The 16,624-nt window shown below is 42.7% G+C and overlaps 2 protein-coding genes across 7 annotated transcripts; one reads left to right on the top strand and one right to left on the bottom strand.

The window, feature by feature from the left end:
- Window positions 1-2,517: 2,517 nt before the first annotated feature.
- On the bottom strand, window positions 2,518-10,288 carry LOC127781150 (uncharacterized). 6 transcript variants are annotated; one of them, XR_008018930.1, is made up of 9 exons: window positions 10,049-10,286; window positions 9,863-9,960; window positions 9,686-9,753; window positions 9,277-9,365; window positions 8,953-9,174; window positions 6,880-7,902; window positions 5,751-5,973; window positions 4,854-5,045; window positions 4,635-4,759 (listed from the first exon to the last, which is right to left on the bottom strand). XR_008018930.1 is itself a non-coding variant. In XM_052308060.1 (8 exons), the coding sequence occupies exons 1-8, from the start codon at window positions 10,192-10,194 to the stop codon at window positions 2,778-2,780; spliced, it is 1,647 nt and encodes a 548-aa protein (XP_052164020.1). In that variant the 5' UTR covers window positions 10,195-10,288; the 3' UTR covers window positions 2,518-2,777. The 6 variants fall into 6 exon arrangements, 1 of the variants encoding a protein (XP_052164020.1); XR_008018929.1 differs by having other exon boundaries at window positions 4,636-4,764; XM_052308060.1 differs by lacking the exons at window positions 4,854-5,045; window positions 5,751-5,973 and adding an exon at window positions 2,518-3,421 and having other exon boundaries at window positions 4,410-4,745; window positions 7,661-7,704; window positions 10,049-10,288.
- A 272-nt stretch (window positions 10,289-10,560) lies between these two features.
- On the top strand, window positions 10,561-15,278 carry LOC127781151 (OVARIAN TUMOR DOMAIN-containing deubiquitinating enzyme 1-like). The gene is made up of 8 exons (XM_052308061.1): window positions 10,561-10,994; window positions 12,359-12,424; window positions 12,535-12,618; window positions 12,692-12,814; window positions 13,460-13,512; window positions 13,671-13,720; window positions 13,793-13,893; window positions 14,636-15,278. Exons 1-8 carry the CDS (start codon window positions 10,752-10,754, stop codon window positions 14,888-14,890), a joined length of 975 nt encoding a protein of 324 aa, XP_052164021.1. The 5' UTR covers window positions 10,561-10,751; the 3' UTR covers window positions 14,891-15,278.
- Window positions 15,279-16,624: the final 1,346 nt, after the last annotated feature.

Genomic DNA, 16,624 nt, shown 5'->3' with positions numbered 1-16,624 from the left:
AGAACAGGGGAAGAAACATGCACGGGCAGCTAGGCTTGAGCCCTATGCCTGGCTCCATGCATGATCCCCATTGTATGTAATCTTGAAAATACCATGCAGTTTCTAAAAATATTTGAACTCCAATTAGTTTAACCTTACGCGTGTAGATTTTCTAGCTCCGCCACTGTTTGAGAGTGCAAAAATTCACATTTGATACTCCCTCCATGCAACCTAGAATAGAATGAGATCCATTGTCCTAGGATAGGTTTCATACCATTCTAGATTGCTATATTTTTAGAACGGAGGTAGTACAGTAACAATGATAAGGATATGTTTGATTTGTTGGCGTAGGGTTGCAATTGAAAACAAATCAAACAAAAATCTTAGACACGCCATAGTAAAGATATTGGTACCCATTATATCTATGCGGATATATAATACATGCACTAAAATATGGGTGTGTGCAGCTAGCAGAAACTCAGGCCTCAGGGTGCCTGCCTAGCTTGGTTTTTGTTTAACCGCCCTAGCAGGCTGGCACAGATATGATTATTAACGATCATATACACATATATTAGGAAATGATCTAATATTAAATAATTAAAAAGGGTGAGCACCATGTTATATAGCTAGCCAGAAAACTCGTTATTAACTATCATAGATTAATCAACAAGTGATGATCGAGTCCAGATTAGACACTATTACGACATGCTGGAGAGATAAGGATATGATGCCCTCACAACACACACATCTTATCTTGTTCAGCTCATCTCCTCCCCGGACGATGCATTGCATACAGAGATCAATCGTCAGTAGATCCTTGCAAGTTGTAGTAGTACGTGTTATTATCGGTCTCAGCTCAGATTTTTATTTCCCCGGGCATTATATTCCAGTGGGCGACAAGTACTGGAATTAGTTACACATTAAATTCCTCCTATCTTCATCAGACTTTAATATGTTTTACCATCTATTTTATTTCTAACGTCAGTACACGCGCTATTTAACGTGCACATGCGTGAGTGTTCTATTGTTCCGTACGCGTTACATGAATAAACCTTAGGATAAGCTCAGTCTCTTTCTAAAAAAGGGCATATGATTCATTTCACTATTTTTTAAAACGGTGCAGTTCCGCACCATGATGTTAATTAGGGTTTTCTTCAAGTTTTCAAAACCTGGAATCAAGTTTTTTTTTTTTTGCTTGATTTTGAACGAACGGAATTGAGTTAAGTTGGAGGGTTTCGACTTGACTCAATGAAGGGTTTCTTTGAAGAAAGATGGAGGAAACTGAACACCGTGAAATATCCCGATTCTATGTCCTTTTTCTAACGTGTAGGTTTGTATATCTTGATCTTAGGTTTAGAAGCTAAGATTAGGTATGTATTTTTGAATTCGACTAGGGAAATGGACTTGCCCAAGCACTTGCTCGAGATCAGATCCGAGGACAAATCAGACCGGAGCGAGGTCATGACTGAGCGGATGCCTCTCAGAGAAGTGAGCTTGGAGACCATATCAAATAGTGCGAAGTTCCATATTAATATAATAAAAAAATACAAAACTATAGGAAAAACACACCAATACATGATGTCTATTCCTTGATTCCTTGGTTACAGTTTCTTTTAAGGCAAAAGCCAGAATAAATTTCACTATTAAAAACATGATGATGACTACCGAATGCAGCTAGCTCTAACAAACGGCACAACACACCGCGTCCTAGTACACTGTACACCATCCCACCTGATCATCCCACCAAACCATCACAATTCAGTTCAACATAGGCGAAGACGAAATAAGGATCATCCCACCAAACCATCACAATTCTATTCAACATAGACAGGACGAAATAGGGAGCAACGAAAAAGGAACTCGTCTCTTCCCAAGCCATGTAAAAATTACACTACATTTACTTTAGCTTTTGTAAAATTTTAAAAGATTACTACTGTTGACTCATACCAAATAAAATTCAGTGTTTCTGGCTCAACCACTTACTCCGTTTCCAAATAAGTCAATATTAATAAAAATGTGACAACATAATTTGATAGATCTAAACATGTTAACTTATTTTAGAATGAAGTATATACTAGTGCAAGTACTTCATTCATCTCGAAATATTACTACCTAGTCTCTGATTGAACATTGTGATTCCTTGGATTAGAAAGTATCCAATCGGAAACTACGTAACAACATTATATGACAGAGGAAGTACATAATCTGAGGGTGTATTTAGTTCACGCTAAAATTAAAAGTTTAGTTGAAATTGGAATGATGTGACGAAAAAGTTGTAAGTTTGTGTGTGTAGAAAAGTTTTGATGTGATGAAAAAGTTAAAAATTTAAAGAAAAAGTATGAAACTACAAAGACGTACGGTACGGCTGGATGATGGTGAGATACATAGATATACTAGATGCAGCCGTTGGTTTCCCCCCTTTGTTCTGAGTTGAGTGAGAGCGATCCACAGAAATTCTCAGTCCAGTTTCAAAGGCATCAAGCCATCAAAGGCATCTTTGTCTCTAAGAATCAAGTGGATCGATGGAGCCACTTACTACTACAAAGTACAAACAATTAATTCTCCTACTTAATCTACATTTCAATCCAAGCACTGTTAAGTTGACATAATGAAATGTACACACTGCACTGTTCTATCTATTCATCTTTGCTACAAGATGATACTATCTATTTTCTGATTATATTAAAATTCGTGAACCATTTCCATTATTACAAATTAAGTTGTACTCCTAAAATGCAGAATTTCCCCCTGATTTTGTAAAGGGTTATCTATCTATGCTAATTTGAATAATCAGTAGATTAATTAGATGGTCCAAAGGGAGGCTTATAGTCAAGATCCTCGGATGGCGGCGACATCGACAATGACGACGACGACGACGACCGCCCAGCTGTCGTCGTTAGTCCGGCAGAAACCGCGGCGTGGAAGTCGTACTCCAGGTCGCCGCTCTGCAGTATGTGCGCGTAGCTGCTGAGGTCGGGGAACTCCTCCCGCGGCGGAGCGGCAACGGCGGCGGCTGTGGGCGCCGGTGTGGTGCTCTGGCCGCCGGCGAGGCTGAAGTGTGGCCTCAGATGCGCCGGCACCGGCAGTGGCGGTGGCAGCGGCGGCAGTGACGTTGGGGGGTGGTGTTGATGATGGCGTGGCAGCTGGACGGCGGCGATGCTGGCGCCGGCGACTTCGTCGGGGAAGTTGACCTTGGCCTTGGAGCCCTTGAAGCGGACGGCGGCGGCGTCGTAGGCGCGGGCGGCGTCCTCGGCGGTGTCGAAGGTGCCGAGCCACACCCGCGCAGCCTTCACCGGGTCGCGGATCTCCGCCGCCCACTTCCCCCACGGCCGCTGCCGCACGCCGCGGTAGCGCCGCCGTGGCGGCTGCTGCTCCGGCGCCGTCGCTGCTGATCCGCTCGACGACGGCAGAGGAGGAAAGCCGCGCGGCGGCTGCTGCATCACTGCGATCAACCCATCATGATTCATGCATATATCATGCATGTGCACAGCACACTGCACACACGGAAAAATTGAGGTAGAGATGGAAAGAACACTGAGACGTATCAAAATGAAGAATAGAGACATTAATTTAACGTCAAATTAACACTATTGCTGTCATGCAAGCATCATAGTACAAAATCTACAAGGAAGAGTCCACATACAAAGTCGACAGCTCTGTCTCACATACATACTACATCAATCGACACCAAACCGTACCTGGGTTTACATCTTATAAGCAACAATCCAATAATTCACTGCCATTGCCACGTTGAAGGCTAAAGCGAGCTACGTGTGTGCTTCACTTGCAAATAACAACGCATTATTTATTCTTTCTAGCTAGAAACTACTCCCTCCATCTTAAAATGTTTGACGCCGTTGACTTTTTTAAAAATGTTTGATCGTTCGTCTTATTTAAAAAATTTAAGTAATTATTAATTCTTTTTCTATCATTTAATTTATTGTTAAATATACTTTTATGTATACATATAGTTTTACACATTTCACAAAAGTTTTTGAATAAGACGAACGGTCAAACATGTTTAAAAAAGTCAACGGCGTCAAACATTTAAGAAAGGAGGGAGTACTAAAGCAAGTTCTATCCGCAACCACTGTACATTGTCACAAGCGCACCCTTTTGTCCCAAAGTTGATAACAGTATTTTGTCCCAAAGCTCATATGATTTCCCTGAAATTTTCTGGGCTATATAGACAATCATATATAGTATCTGCTCACTAATTTGAGCCTATGTTATTCGTCAGCATTAGTAAAAAAATTATAACAATTTCTTTTTGTATGTGTAGCCTTTTCCATTTGGTAATGCCTCCAAACTAGGTGATTCATGGCGAAGAAGATCGAATTATCTGGAGAACTACAATATACAAAGACAGAGGAAGTAGAAGCCATGTGTAATCGATCACAAAACCAAGTATCCAATATCGATCAGCGTACCTTGCTGTCCGAACATGGTAGCCGTGGCAGCTCGCTGCGGCGCAACCGTCACCGGAGGAACGGCCGTGGTCACCTCCGCCGCCGTGGAGCTGATGACGTGCGTCAGCGCCACGACGATGACGGCACTTTCGACGTCCTCCGCGAGCACCGTTGAGTGCCACTCGGCGCCGCCGGCGCCGCCGTGTGCTCCTCCTGTCACCACCGGAGACAGCGGCGGCGGCGGTGGCGGCTCGTCGTCATGGCGTGGAGGAGAGGAGCGGGCCCTCTTGTGCCGACCACGATGATGCCCTGTGTCACTAGCTTCTCGTAGGCGATCCACCCTGGTACCCTTGATCGCTGACGATGCAGAGCTGCACTGGTAAGAGGAGTAACTGATATATCCAGAGAAAACAGGACAAAGCCCATATATTATAAAGCTTTTGTGATGATGTGTCCAGCCCTCACTCGTGCTGCCTTAGCTTAAGGTCTAAGGAGATGGGAGAAGTGATAAGGATGGGACTCAGCTGCTACTGGAATAGCTTAGCCAGTCAGTGGGGGCACTTCAAGAAGCTGTTTCCTTTATAGCCAACCACTTCATGGTAAACAGCAGTGTGTACAGTGTAGTACTTAGCTGCATTGTAGTACCAGCTGGATCGTCTGTATATGAATTGATAAGACTCAGCTCTTCTCTCGTTTTCCATCTTTATCTTTGAATTATATCTATTAATTTATTTACGTACAGAAAGGAGTATACAGATTTATGTCCTATATGTATGCATGTGTATATCTAATAGAATTGAGTATACTGTATTTGAATCTGTAAATATGTATAAGCAGTCGGTTGCCGTGGACTGCAGGCGCCATGTATGTAGAGGAACCACATGCGATGTTTGTATGTGATGGTCCATATAGATAAGCATGTAACTGGTGTGCTTATCCAGTATACATGAAAACATTACAGAGCCAAATAGTTCTAATATAGTTCAAATTCAAACAAAACCCTTTCCCAGATATCCATCTACACCATCCATCCATACCCTTAAATTTCCTTATTTCCACTTCTTTATTTGTTTCAGTATGCACGTTTTGCACCAAAGAGTATGCTCGGAATCAGGAATATATTCTCCAAATTTTCAGCACGTGTTTACACAAATATGGTCTCAGATATTCAGATGGATAGTGCAAGAGCACCTCAATCGCTTAAATGAATACAATTATGCTAACTTGTAAGTATGATAGTGCAGAAAGCCAGAAACTGACAATTGATGCGTGGAAGACATACAGTATGACGCTTTGTCAATTCAGACCATACAATTATAGTAGCTTTGCAAGTAGATTAAGGTCCATAGCAAGATCACGTACCTAAAGTTGACCTCTTGATTTCCTTCAATAGAATATTGGCAATTTGCATTTAAATCTCTTCAAACCAATATTTCCTTGTTAATAATTTCTGATTGGAGCGAAGATAAGCTTTCATACAAGGCCGTGGGCATCCTCTGAGTTTGTATATGACTAAAGTACAAGACAAAGATGTGGGAAGTTTCTGCGAGGCTTCCTTCTCAGGTTAAGCCATTGACTTGAAGTCCTGCATGTTCACACAAGGTCAAACTATTTAATGACGTGCTTTTCACAGAAGAAAAATTACATCTAAATGGATTCAGCACTGCTTTCCCTCAAAGAAATGATAGGAAATGAATCAGTATTACGTATGTCACTTGCCGCTGCACTGTGAGTGGAGGAGTGAACTGCCATTGGTTATCTTCCCAACATTCAAGTGGTAGTCCAGAGCCCACATGCTCAGATACCAACCAATTATTCTTCCAATTTATCTAAGTGTACTGGTCAAGATGAAAACTAGGAGACAACCACTAGTACTACAGATTATTAGTGCTATGGAGTAATGAATATGACCCATGCAAGTTGAACATCTTGTTTAAGTGTTTTCATAATCATAACCCGTGGATAATTGGTGTACACTCAACAATCTTGGTTGATTACGCAACTACGCATCATGGTGTTCTCAGAGTAACTTTTTAAACACAAATCTCATTGACTCTAATCAATAGTTGCTGGATTCTGACTCTTCTAGAAACCAAATAAATAGTGCATCAAGAACCAAACAACTCCATATTCAAGAAATAATATCTAGACGTAGCTCTACTAACCTATAGTTAAAATAATCAGTCATCATAGAAGCATCCAGTTTTTTACCCAACTCTACAGAACAGAATCTGTAACTGTAATGTAATGCCTAGTGACAGATGAGCTCAATCATTAGTCACTACTACATCACTCACAATTCGTTACCTCCTGAGCATCATAAATTCCATCTATATAATCTCATGAATTTTAGAATTGCGACCTTGTGAGTATATTCAATTTAAAAATGACATTTTAGAACTAAAATGTAGGTCACTAGTTTTGTAGACACAATTCTCGTAATACGCAGGCAGAGGAAATTGAAAGTGTCTTTGCTACTATTTGAACTCACCGAAAAGTCAAAACAGTACGCAGGAGAAACAGAAGGCGGGCCAAGATGCATTTCTGTACGAGAGCCAGCTTCCCTCCACAGAGCCCAGCCACCATGCTGACTGTGAAATCCCATCTCACCAAGAACAGTTTCTTCTTTATCGTCAGCATTGCTCTCTATCGCAGTAAAATTCTCATCCATATTTGCACATCTGAAGATTCTGAAGTCACATATTAATTGCTGTTGATCAAACGATGGCAATCTAAAGTGGCCTTCGTTGATGGCGATCTAAAGTGGCCTTCGTGTTACAATTTGAACTCACAGAAGCACTGCTCAGGAAGGGCTGATCCCCTCCCCATGATATATTCCTCTCGATGGGCATCCCACATGGCCATAGCTAGTTGCTCCCCTGAAAGTCCAACAGCTGTGTAGTTTGCATAGGCCCTCCTACTCAAGACCAGAGTCTTCTGGTGCCCTTGCATTGTTCTCATCGCAGTTACCATCTTATCCATATTTCCAAAGAAGGTGGCAACATAAGCATCACTGCTGACTGAAACATAGTAATCAAGAGCGGCTTTTGTATTGCCATGCATCTTCTCAAAATCATCATGAGTTAGGAGGGATGATTTAGTGTATATATTTTTGTAAATGGAAGTGAAGCCCTCAAGTTCCATTAGCCCATCGCCAGCAGCTAAATAAATGTTTGTGTCTGTGGGAATACCTAATGCTTTAAGTATAAATGCTGTTTCACTTGGTGTTAGAGGGCACTTGCCACGGTTCCTCCACAGAAGGGCAGCCTCACCAGTCAATGCCTTCCTGTCCTCCCCACGTGCAGCTTCAATTGCACTGAGTGATTTAGAAGACAGACCAGTGTATACACATCGACTGTAGGCAACCATATCTGGTTCAAATCTCAGGTGAAGAGACAAGAAAGGTTTTGGTATGGCTTGGAGAAGCTCAATAGCTTTTGTTTCCACATTCTTATTCAACCGCAGTGCATTGTAGCAGCCTTGGCAGTAAGAAGCTTTCGCGTATGAAGGATTTCTGAAAAAGAGGCATATACATCAGCTTGAAGCAAAGCCAGACTAAAAAGAATAATTATGGTAGCAAATAGTTCAAAATAAAATCATTGGCACCAGTATAAAAGCTATAACCCTATAAATAACACTAACTATTAAACTATTATCTGTCTTATGCCATTGTCTCACTCAGAGTGCATTCTGTGGAACATACTAAGGGTGAGTTCTTTTCTACCCTTTCCCAACTTCTAATCCCCCGTTTTCCACGGCACGCTTCCCGAACTGCTAAACGGTGTGTTTTTTGCAAAAGAAATTCTATAGGAAAGTTGCTAGGAAAAAAAATCATATTAACCCATTTTTCAAGTTTTTTTAGCTAATTTTATTTAATCATGCGCTAATGACTTTGCTCCATTTTGCGTGCATGGGAAGACTTTCTCAACTGGTGGAAACGAACACACCCTAAAAATATATTGGGCAGATGGCAATCTTTACGAGTAGAACAGTGAAAACTAAACGTAAATTTACCAGGGCAAAAGGAAAATAAGAGTAGGCGAGTTGAAGTTGTTGCTGCTGTCATAAGTACTATCTGCTAAATGGGCACACTCCTAGCATTATTAGAACTGAGAAATATCCCAAGCAATGAAAGCGACAAAAAAGTACCCGTTTGAAGACATGATTGACATGGTCACATCAAACACCGGACATCAACATCTAAATGTACATAACAAGGCCAAAATAATTTTCGATGCTGGTTGGTGCTACCAAGTCCCACGTATGATACTTAAGAATCAGTCATGAATATTACAAATCAAGTCAAACTACGTTATGTATTGAACTCTTATAATTACTGCAACATATCACACTGGAATTTCCTATGGTAATACCTCGCCAGCCTTATCCTACCCATCCCTTGCAGTATATTAAGAGCATCAACAACAAACATGATTCAAGACAACTTTTATTAACACTGAACAACATAAATTGGGAACAAAACAAACCACTTGGAGGCATGATTAGGATAATCGGTATTAAAGAACTGGACATCACAATTCACAACTAGATGTTGAAATAATACCTGTCTCTTCTTTGGCTCATGGCAGGTGTCAGTGAAATATACTGATGCTCCAAGAGAGCTGGAAGCACCGTTTCCACGTAATCAAAATGTCCTTTTCGTTTGCTGCAATCAACCTTAAAGGGCTCTTTTGATGCTATCTCTTCAGGCATGTCCTTCACAACTTCCACATAACCTCTGGTTTGCTCAATGAAGTAATCAACATCGAAAACGTCTGCAAATCCACTGACAGAGAATACCAATAAGTGATGAACTACCTTTTGAACAGAAATAAACTGCATAACTACAAGTAGCACAGTCGTTCATCTTGTAGAGTGATTCTCATACCTAGATTCATTCCAGTAGGCAGCAACCTCAAACTTGGGCAGAACCATTGTTGCGTTGAGAAGGCGCGCAACCGCAATTCCATCACATAGCTGAAGAAACATTCGGAAGAATAATGACAACCAGGAGTAACATAATAACATAGCCAGTTGAAATCACATTCGCCTTGCAATGTGAAAATTTTCATAAATAATCTGAAAATTTAGTTATGCCACTATATATCATGCAACCTGCCTCCACGACATTTTAATCATGGAGTAGAAGATAAAACATATGATCCCCCTCATTGACCCTACTATCTTACTACTTGTGCATGGCCGAACGATCTAACAGCGAAATCCAGAAAGCCAACACTCATTTGATCCCACTAACAACGGAAGAGAGAAACGCTAGCCGAGATCGCTTAACGTACATCGCGTCGCAGCTGGTTGAGCCCGCCGTAGCAGTCGATCCGGATGTACCCATTCCTCCTCGACGGAGCTGCAGAAGAAGAGGAGGTTCAAAACCGCAATCACCACCACAGTCTCAAGCAGAGATGTCCACTACCCGGATCCTTAAACCCAAACCACAAATCACGGCGAGGTCTCACCCGGCATTGCCGCCCGCCACCACCCGCACGGCCGCCACTCCGCCACCCGCCGCTGCGCCCATATGACCCGCGACCCCGACGCCGACGGCGACACCTCCCTAAAGACCAAAAGCGAGTAAGCGAGATCCGTAAGCTTCTGGAACAATCTCGAGCATCAGCTGCAAGAGGTGAGGCTGGGCCGCGTACCTGGAGGTGGGAAGAGTGAAGAAGAAAGGCGGAGAGGAGGGTGGAGAGAGGAGGAAGTAGAGCGCGGGGGCGAGGAAGATGACCGGTAGGAGGATGCGGACGCGGCTGCGCGCCCACCACGCCGCCGCCGACGCCGACGACGACATCGCCTCGCCGCGAGAAGCACTGGATCTGATCGGCCGCCGCCGCCGCCTCCACGCCGGAGCGGAGAGCGTATATAAGCTCGTCAGAATGTGGGCCCGTGGCTATGTGGGCCCACCATGTCATCGACGCTTATCCAGATCGAGCGGTGGCGTGAGGAAACCGGTAGGGGTGGGGGGGCTAACCAATCGGAAACGCGTAATAACTCACCCGCGGTTCACTTTCTCCTTATGACACGTGGGCCCATCTCTTCCTGGACCCACCTGTCAGTGACCCTACGGCCTCCACTCTGAGGATCTAAACGTAAAAACGAATTTATCGGAGGGCTTATCCGCGAGGGGAAAAAAACGCGCACTTATTTCTCGCCTTCGCCGAGATCTCGGAAGAGAAGAACACGCACCGCGGGGAGAGGGGAGAGAGAAGCGGAAAGCTCCACCGAATCGAAGCCCCCACACACGCGAAGCTGGCGCGGGAGGCGGCCGACGCGAGCGCCCGGAAGCGCAAGGCGGCGGACGGCGGCGGGGAGGGCGACGCCGCGGCGACGGTCCCGGAGGAGGCGGTGATGGGGGAGGCGGCGGCGGCAGCCGCGGCCCCCGAGCCGGTCGTCGAGGGGGGAGGAGGAGGGGGAGGGGAGGGGTTGAATCCTAACCCTAGCGGCGGTGGGGGAGGAGGTGGTGGAGGGTGCTCGGACTCCGTGTCGGTCGAACTCTCGATGGGCGGGGACTACTACCACTCGTGCTGCGGCGACCCCGACCCCGACCTCCGCGCGCCCGAGGGGCCCAAGCTGCCGTACGTCGGGGACAAGGTGAGATGTTGACGCCTCTCTCTCTCTGTCTCTCTCCCTCGCTTTGACTCATCTGCGCTTTGACTCATCTGCGGTCGATAGATTTGTTCATGTGGTAGAAAATGGGTCTGAATCGTGGTAAGACGCCCAGTGTTGCCATGCCAGTATCCGCTAGTTGTGCCAGCAGGTGAGGCGATAGATCAGTCCTGTTAGTCTAGTTGGATGCTGATTGTTGGTCATCATTACTGTTGTATTGGTGCTCCATTTCTATGTGAATTGACATTTTAAGGCGTCTATACAAGCAGTGGGGACTAGAATTTGGATAACAAGTAACAATTTCCCCTTATTGCGTCATCTTAAAGGATAAGAGGAGTTATCAGATGCTGGATTTTCTCCTTTATTTTTAGTCGTGGTGCCTGGAATAATGGAGATAATAGGCTGAACAAGTTCATATCAGTTGTGTCCATTTTCATCCTCTGGATGGTCAGTCCTTAAGTATTGTCAGGCGCTATTGTTGGGAGTTGTAACTATTGTACTTGATTTTTTAGCTTCGTTGGTGAACTGATGTTTGGAGGTTCATGCAGAAGTCAGAACCATGGGGAATTAGAATTTGGATGAACAGACAGCAATTACCTTTCGTGTTCTCTTCTAGGAAAAGAAGGGTTTATCTGTTATCATTTGCTGGATGTGCTCCTTACTTAATATTTATGCATGGAATAATAGAGATGGCCAAACAAGTTTGGGGCTTTTAACTATTTGCCACTTTTAGATTTGGCAAATAACTATTTGCCACCTCTATCTCAATGACATGTGGGTCCACATGTGTCTATGACATGTGGGTCCAGTGGCAAAAAGTTAATTGCCACATCTAAATGTGGCAAATGGTTAAATATCTCAACAAGTTTGCTCCATAGCGTATTATGATTCTAGGATAAAAGTGGTGTCATCCTTTAATCGTCACACCTAGGACAATAAATGTGAAGGACGAACTTGTTCATGCAGAATAATAGCCTATGCTAGTCAATTCAGCACAGAAACTGAGGTTAAATGTGTCCCAAAAGTTTCAGTTAAGGTTCACACTAGGATTTACACGAACAGAACAAATCTGCAAATATAGTCCGTATGAGAAGGTGGAGAGCTACATACACACAATTTCATATGAAATGGAAAATGATGCTGGCACTAAACTTGGATTTAGGTCAATTAGTTAGATATTTGATGCCTCAAATTCATTTTGTTCTGTTAATTGCAAGCACCTTTTCACAATGGAGGACACTAATGCATTGCTATGATTATCTCTGTGTTTGTACAGTTATTTTAGGCTATCGCATGACTTTCTTCTGCTTTCATTTGTGTTCATTATTGATATCTTTTGAACCTTGCAGGAACCTCTCTCCACTTTAGCCGCCGAGTTTCAGTCTGGCAGCCCCATTTTACAGGAGAAAATAAAGGTCCATATGGATTTGGCAGTTATAATATGTAATAGACATATTTTGGTTGATCTATCGTATCAATGGATGGTGCTTCAATTTGTTCTTATAATTTCTTGCTTGGTCTGCAGTTGCTTGGTGAACAGTATGATGCTTTAAGAAGGACACGAGGAGATGGAAACTGCTTTTATCGAAGCTTTATGTTTTCCTACTTGGTATTATTTTTGGTCTGTTTCCATACAAACTTTGACTATTTTATAAGCTGATGATCTTATCATTTGCTTCTAGGAACATATCCTAGAGACACAAGACAAAGCTGAGGTTGAGCGCATTCTAAAAAAAATTGAGCAGTGCAAGAAGACTCTTGCAGATCTTGGATACATTGAGTTCACCTTTGAAGATTTCTTCTCTGTAAGTCTTTATTGTTACTTTGTGTGGCCCTCCTTACTTATCCTGTTCAATTGCTGTTTTGCAACTTATGCCAGATGTATTCCCTCTGAATAGTATGAAGATCTGTCCGATTATTTTCATGTATGCTTGTTTGCATTTCCTTTTTAGATGTTCCTGGAATAATTTTTGTATGAGCTAGTTATAATGAGAGCTTGTGCATTTTCCTGTCATACAACAAATTAAATACTAGTGTCTAATCCTTGTGCATTGTTAATAACTTTGAAAATGATTAGCCTTGAAGATTGGTCCATTATATATATGTTCACTTGTTTCTTAGTTAGGATCACTCACCAGTCACCCTTCTGAAGTTCATAATGTATCACTTATAAGTAAGCTAGCAAAACAAAATTTGGACTGTTTGTAGCCACCCAGAACCCAAATAGATGGATTTCACATTATTTTCTACTGGCTTTGGGAGTTATTTGATCGATGCTGGTACAACGTTGAAATTTGGGTAGTTGAGATGCATTTTTCACAAAGGACTCCTTTATTGGTGCTTGATCTACAACTGGTGTTTTACTTTTTTACAAAAAAATGTAATCTCCTTGCAGTGCACTCAAATTATTGCAACCTCCTTCCTTATGTTCCCACCCTCATTATTTTCAGATATTCATTGATCAGCTGGAAAGTGTTCTGCAGGGACATGAATCCTCCATAGGGTAAATATCCTAGAGTTATATTTGTATCCTTAATGCATATGACCAATAATCATGTATTAACAACAAAGCAATTTTTGTAATTGTTTATAAAGTATGGCATGTCCATCATAAATGTTTTCCTTCTGTAGTGAATCTATTTTGTTTTCCTGTATCCTTAGGGCCGAAGAGCTTCTAGAAAGAACCAGGGATCAGATGGTTTCTGATTATGGTTTGTACATCCAGATATGTGTAGTATGCCTTTCTCTGCTTTGCTCTCATTATTTAACTATGTCTTCTTTAGTTGTCATGTTCTTTAGGTTTGTCACCTCTGGTGAAATCCAAAGGAGGGCCGAGTTCTTCGAACCATTCATCTCTGGCTTGACAAATTCGACTGTGGTTCAGGTTAGCTCCATACTTCCATTTTATGAGGGTTTGTACAGTCGTTGGGTAGGTATTATGAGGTACAATACCTCCAGGTACCGGGAGGTACCACACATAAGCATAAAATGTGTGGTGCCTCTCCAAGGACCACAAGAAATCTCTTCATTATATTTGTAATGCACAGAGCAGAGAGTACAGACAAATAGACCTGAACTCTGCATTTTCATTAAGTATTTAGATGTGAGATTATTCTATGTTTTATCTCTCTTGTTAGTATTTTTTGCTCTGTTTTATAATGGAAGTTCATTTTCTTGGGAACTGTCATTCACAAAAAAATGAGTTATTGTACCCTGCCATTTAGTAGGGAATTTGGTGGTAAAAAACCATTAACTTTTTCTTCAATTTTGTGCCTTCTGCACAAGGTGGGATAGGGCATACATTGTGGAACAAAAGAGTGCACAATGACTAATTATTTAGTATGCATCACACTGGAGTATGATATACTGGTGGAAAGGTTATGGCAAAATACCATGATAGTAGCTTGATAGATTAGCAGGTCCGTAAGTATTTTTCCAATGATAATGTTTTATTCATTAAACTGTAGCAGGATAAAATCTACTTATGCACCTTTTTTTCATGAGTAGCAAACAATGCACTCTCTGGTTTGAAAAACTTGTTCAAGTTGCAGTGTGTTATTCCAATCCGTGTTTGTGTGACAAGCAATTGCTGGAGTTACTGATCCTGAGTTCAATTCAATTTGCAGTTCTGCAAGGCTTCCGTGGAGCCGATGGGCGAGGAAAGTGACCATGTCCACATAATTGCCCTATCAGATGCGTTGGGTGTGCCAATCCGTGTGATGTACCTAGACAGAAGCTCATGTGATGCTGGAAATATAAGTGTGAACCACCATGATTTCAGCCCTGAGGCCAATTCATCGGACGGTGCTGCTGCTGCTGAGAAACCTTACATTACTTTGCTCTACCGTCCTGGTCACTACGACATTCTCTACCCGAAGTGATTCTTGCCCGGTGAAGCATTGTTGGTTTTTTCCTCATGGCCAGTTTGAGAAATCGCTGTCTAGAACTCTGTAGTTATGGTGCTCGTGCATGCCACCAAAGGCCGGCCTTACAAAGAAAAGGACTTGTGCTCTTGGTCTTGGGTGGTGAACTGGTGATCAAGGCATGCTTTGCTTGCCACTACCCAAATATCTCAAATCGGTAGTTTTTCCCTGCGTCAAGTCTACTCTGGTACAAACGATCTTGACATTGTGGTGTTGACTGTTGAGAAGATTCTGTTGATACTGTTACTAATCCTCTCTTACTCACCTGCATCATAAATTGATAGTGCATGCTTTGTCATGGCAACTAATTCCATTTTCCTTATTGAGCTTGTTGAGCAATTCTACAGGTTGCTGTGTTGAGTTGTGCCGTACTATCATTGAACCAGGTGCCTGTTAGCCTGTACTACTACAGTGATGTGAAATTGTGAATAACCTGGCACTGGCAGGCATGTCCCATCTTGCTCGGCAAATTACCCGAACTTTCTGGCTTTGGCCTTGTTTAGTTCTAAACTTTTTCTTCAAATTTTCAACTTTTCCATCACATCAAAACCTTCATACACATATAAACTTTCAACTTTTTCGTCACATCGTTTCAATTTTAACCAAACTTTTAATTTTAACGTGAACTAAACACACCCAAATGTCAATGAAATCTGTTCGTATCTGTACGAATATATTGGGATTTGCGAGAGATTTCTGATTTGCACGAAATATGCATCTGAAAGGTCGTCGACAATTTGACATTGAGCTCCCAGTCTCTTCAGTCTCTTGAAAATCCATCTTCATCATGCGTGCGTGTACAGGGAGGCATGGGTCTCCTGGATGCACACTGGCACGCGGCGAGCACCGACATGGCGACATGAAGCGACACAAAGTAAAACCCAGGACAAAACCTCTTTAAGGTAAAGAGATGGTAAACAGGGCTGCATTTTATGGTCACCCTGGGGCAGGTCCATGGTCTGCAGTTGGAGAGGAAAAAAAGGTTGACAAGGGTTGACTCCCCCCTGGAAGCTGGAGCTACGTACTCCCTCAAAGGAAACAGTAACACAGCTCTCTAGCTCTCCAATCAATTTCTACAGTAAGGGAAGCCATGAGACAATGCAATATTTTCAGCAAAACTATGTTGAAAAAAAAAAGACGGTGTGTTTTGGACGTGTGCTTCCAATCATGAAGCCCAACACATGGCTGGATTTATGTCAATTTTGTCTTCAGGGGGACCTGAAAGTATCCATCCATCCCCACTATCCGCGCGCATGAGCGTGACGCCCAGTCGCGTATGTCCCGATCCTCCTTAATCCGCCAACACATGTGCGTTTCTTAATGCAAGGAAAGGGACAATATGGCTGCAGCATCATCTATCCTGACAAAACCAAACACAAAGAAAAACACATCTGCTAGTACTACTAGTATATCGTACTGGATGAGCTCTAGGCCCTGTTTGGGAAGCTTAAAATTCTGAGAATCTGCTGGTTGATAGCCAGCTTTTGAGAATCTGGAGAAGCTGGGTTTTCTAGCTTCTAGATTATAGTTCATTTTTTTGGATTCTACAACTACATATTCTCAGAATCTGAGTGACAATCAGGACTGTTTGGGGGAGCTGAAATTCTAGGAGAAGCTGCAGCAGCTATAAGCTCCCCAAACAGGCCCCTAGTTGATGTTGCTGCTGTTTGCTCTGCCTTGGCTACCAGCCAA

Source organism: Oryza glaberrima, chromosome 8 (genome assembly GCF_000147395.1).
Source record: "Oryza glaberrima chromosome 8, OglaRS2, whole genome shotgun sequence".
In the NCBI taxonomy this organism is placed as follows: domain Eukaryota; kingdom Viridiplantae; phylum Streptophyta; class Magnoliopsida; order Poales; family Poaceae; genus Oryza; species Oryza glaberrima.
Note: the sequence above shows the minus strand (reverse complement) of the source record. Positions and strands in the feature narration are given on the sequence as shown.

What these genes read in the sequence shown, in the direction of transcription:
- LOC127781150 (XM_052308060.1), bottom strand. Translation starts at nt 10,194, where the DNA reads ATGTCGTCGTCGGCGTCGGCGGCGGCGTGGTGGGCGCGCAGCCGCGTC. An exon ending in TCAACCAGCTGCGACGCGAT is followed by an intron (nt 9,366 to 9,685) that starts GTACGTTAAGCG and finishes ATGTTTCTTCAG; the next exon opens with CTATGTGATGGAATTGCGGT. An exon ending in ATGAGCCAAAGAAGAGACAG is followed by an intron (nt 7,705 to 8,952) that starts GTATTATTTCAA and finishes TAAATCACTCAG; the next exon opens with TGCAATTGAAGCTGCACGTG.
- LOC127781151 (XM_052308061.1), top strand. Translation starts at nt 10,752, where the DNA reads ATGGGGGAGGCGGCGGCGGCAGCCGCGGCCCCCGAGCCGGTCGTCGAG. An exon ending in TGCCGTACGTCGGGGACAAG is followed by an intron (nt 10,995 to 12,358) that starts GTGAGATGTTGA and finishes TGAACCTTGCAG; the next exon opens with GAACCTCTCTCCACTTTAGC. An exon ending in GGACATGAATCCTCCATAGG is followed by an intron (nt 13,513 to 13,670) that starts GTAAATATCCTA and finishes CTGTATCCTTAG; the next exon opens with GGCCGAAGAGCTTCTAGAAA.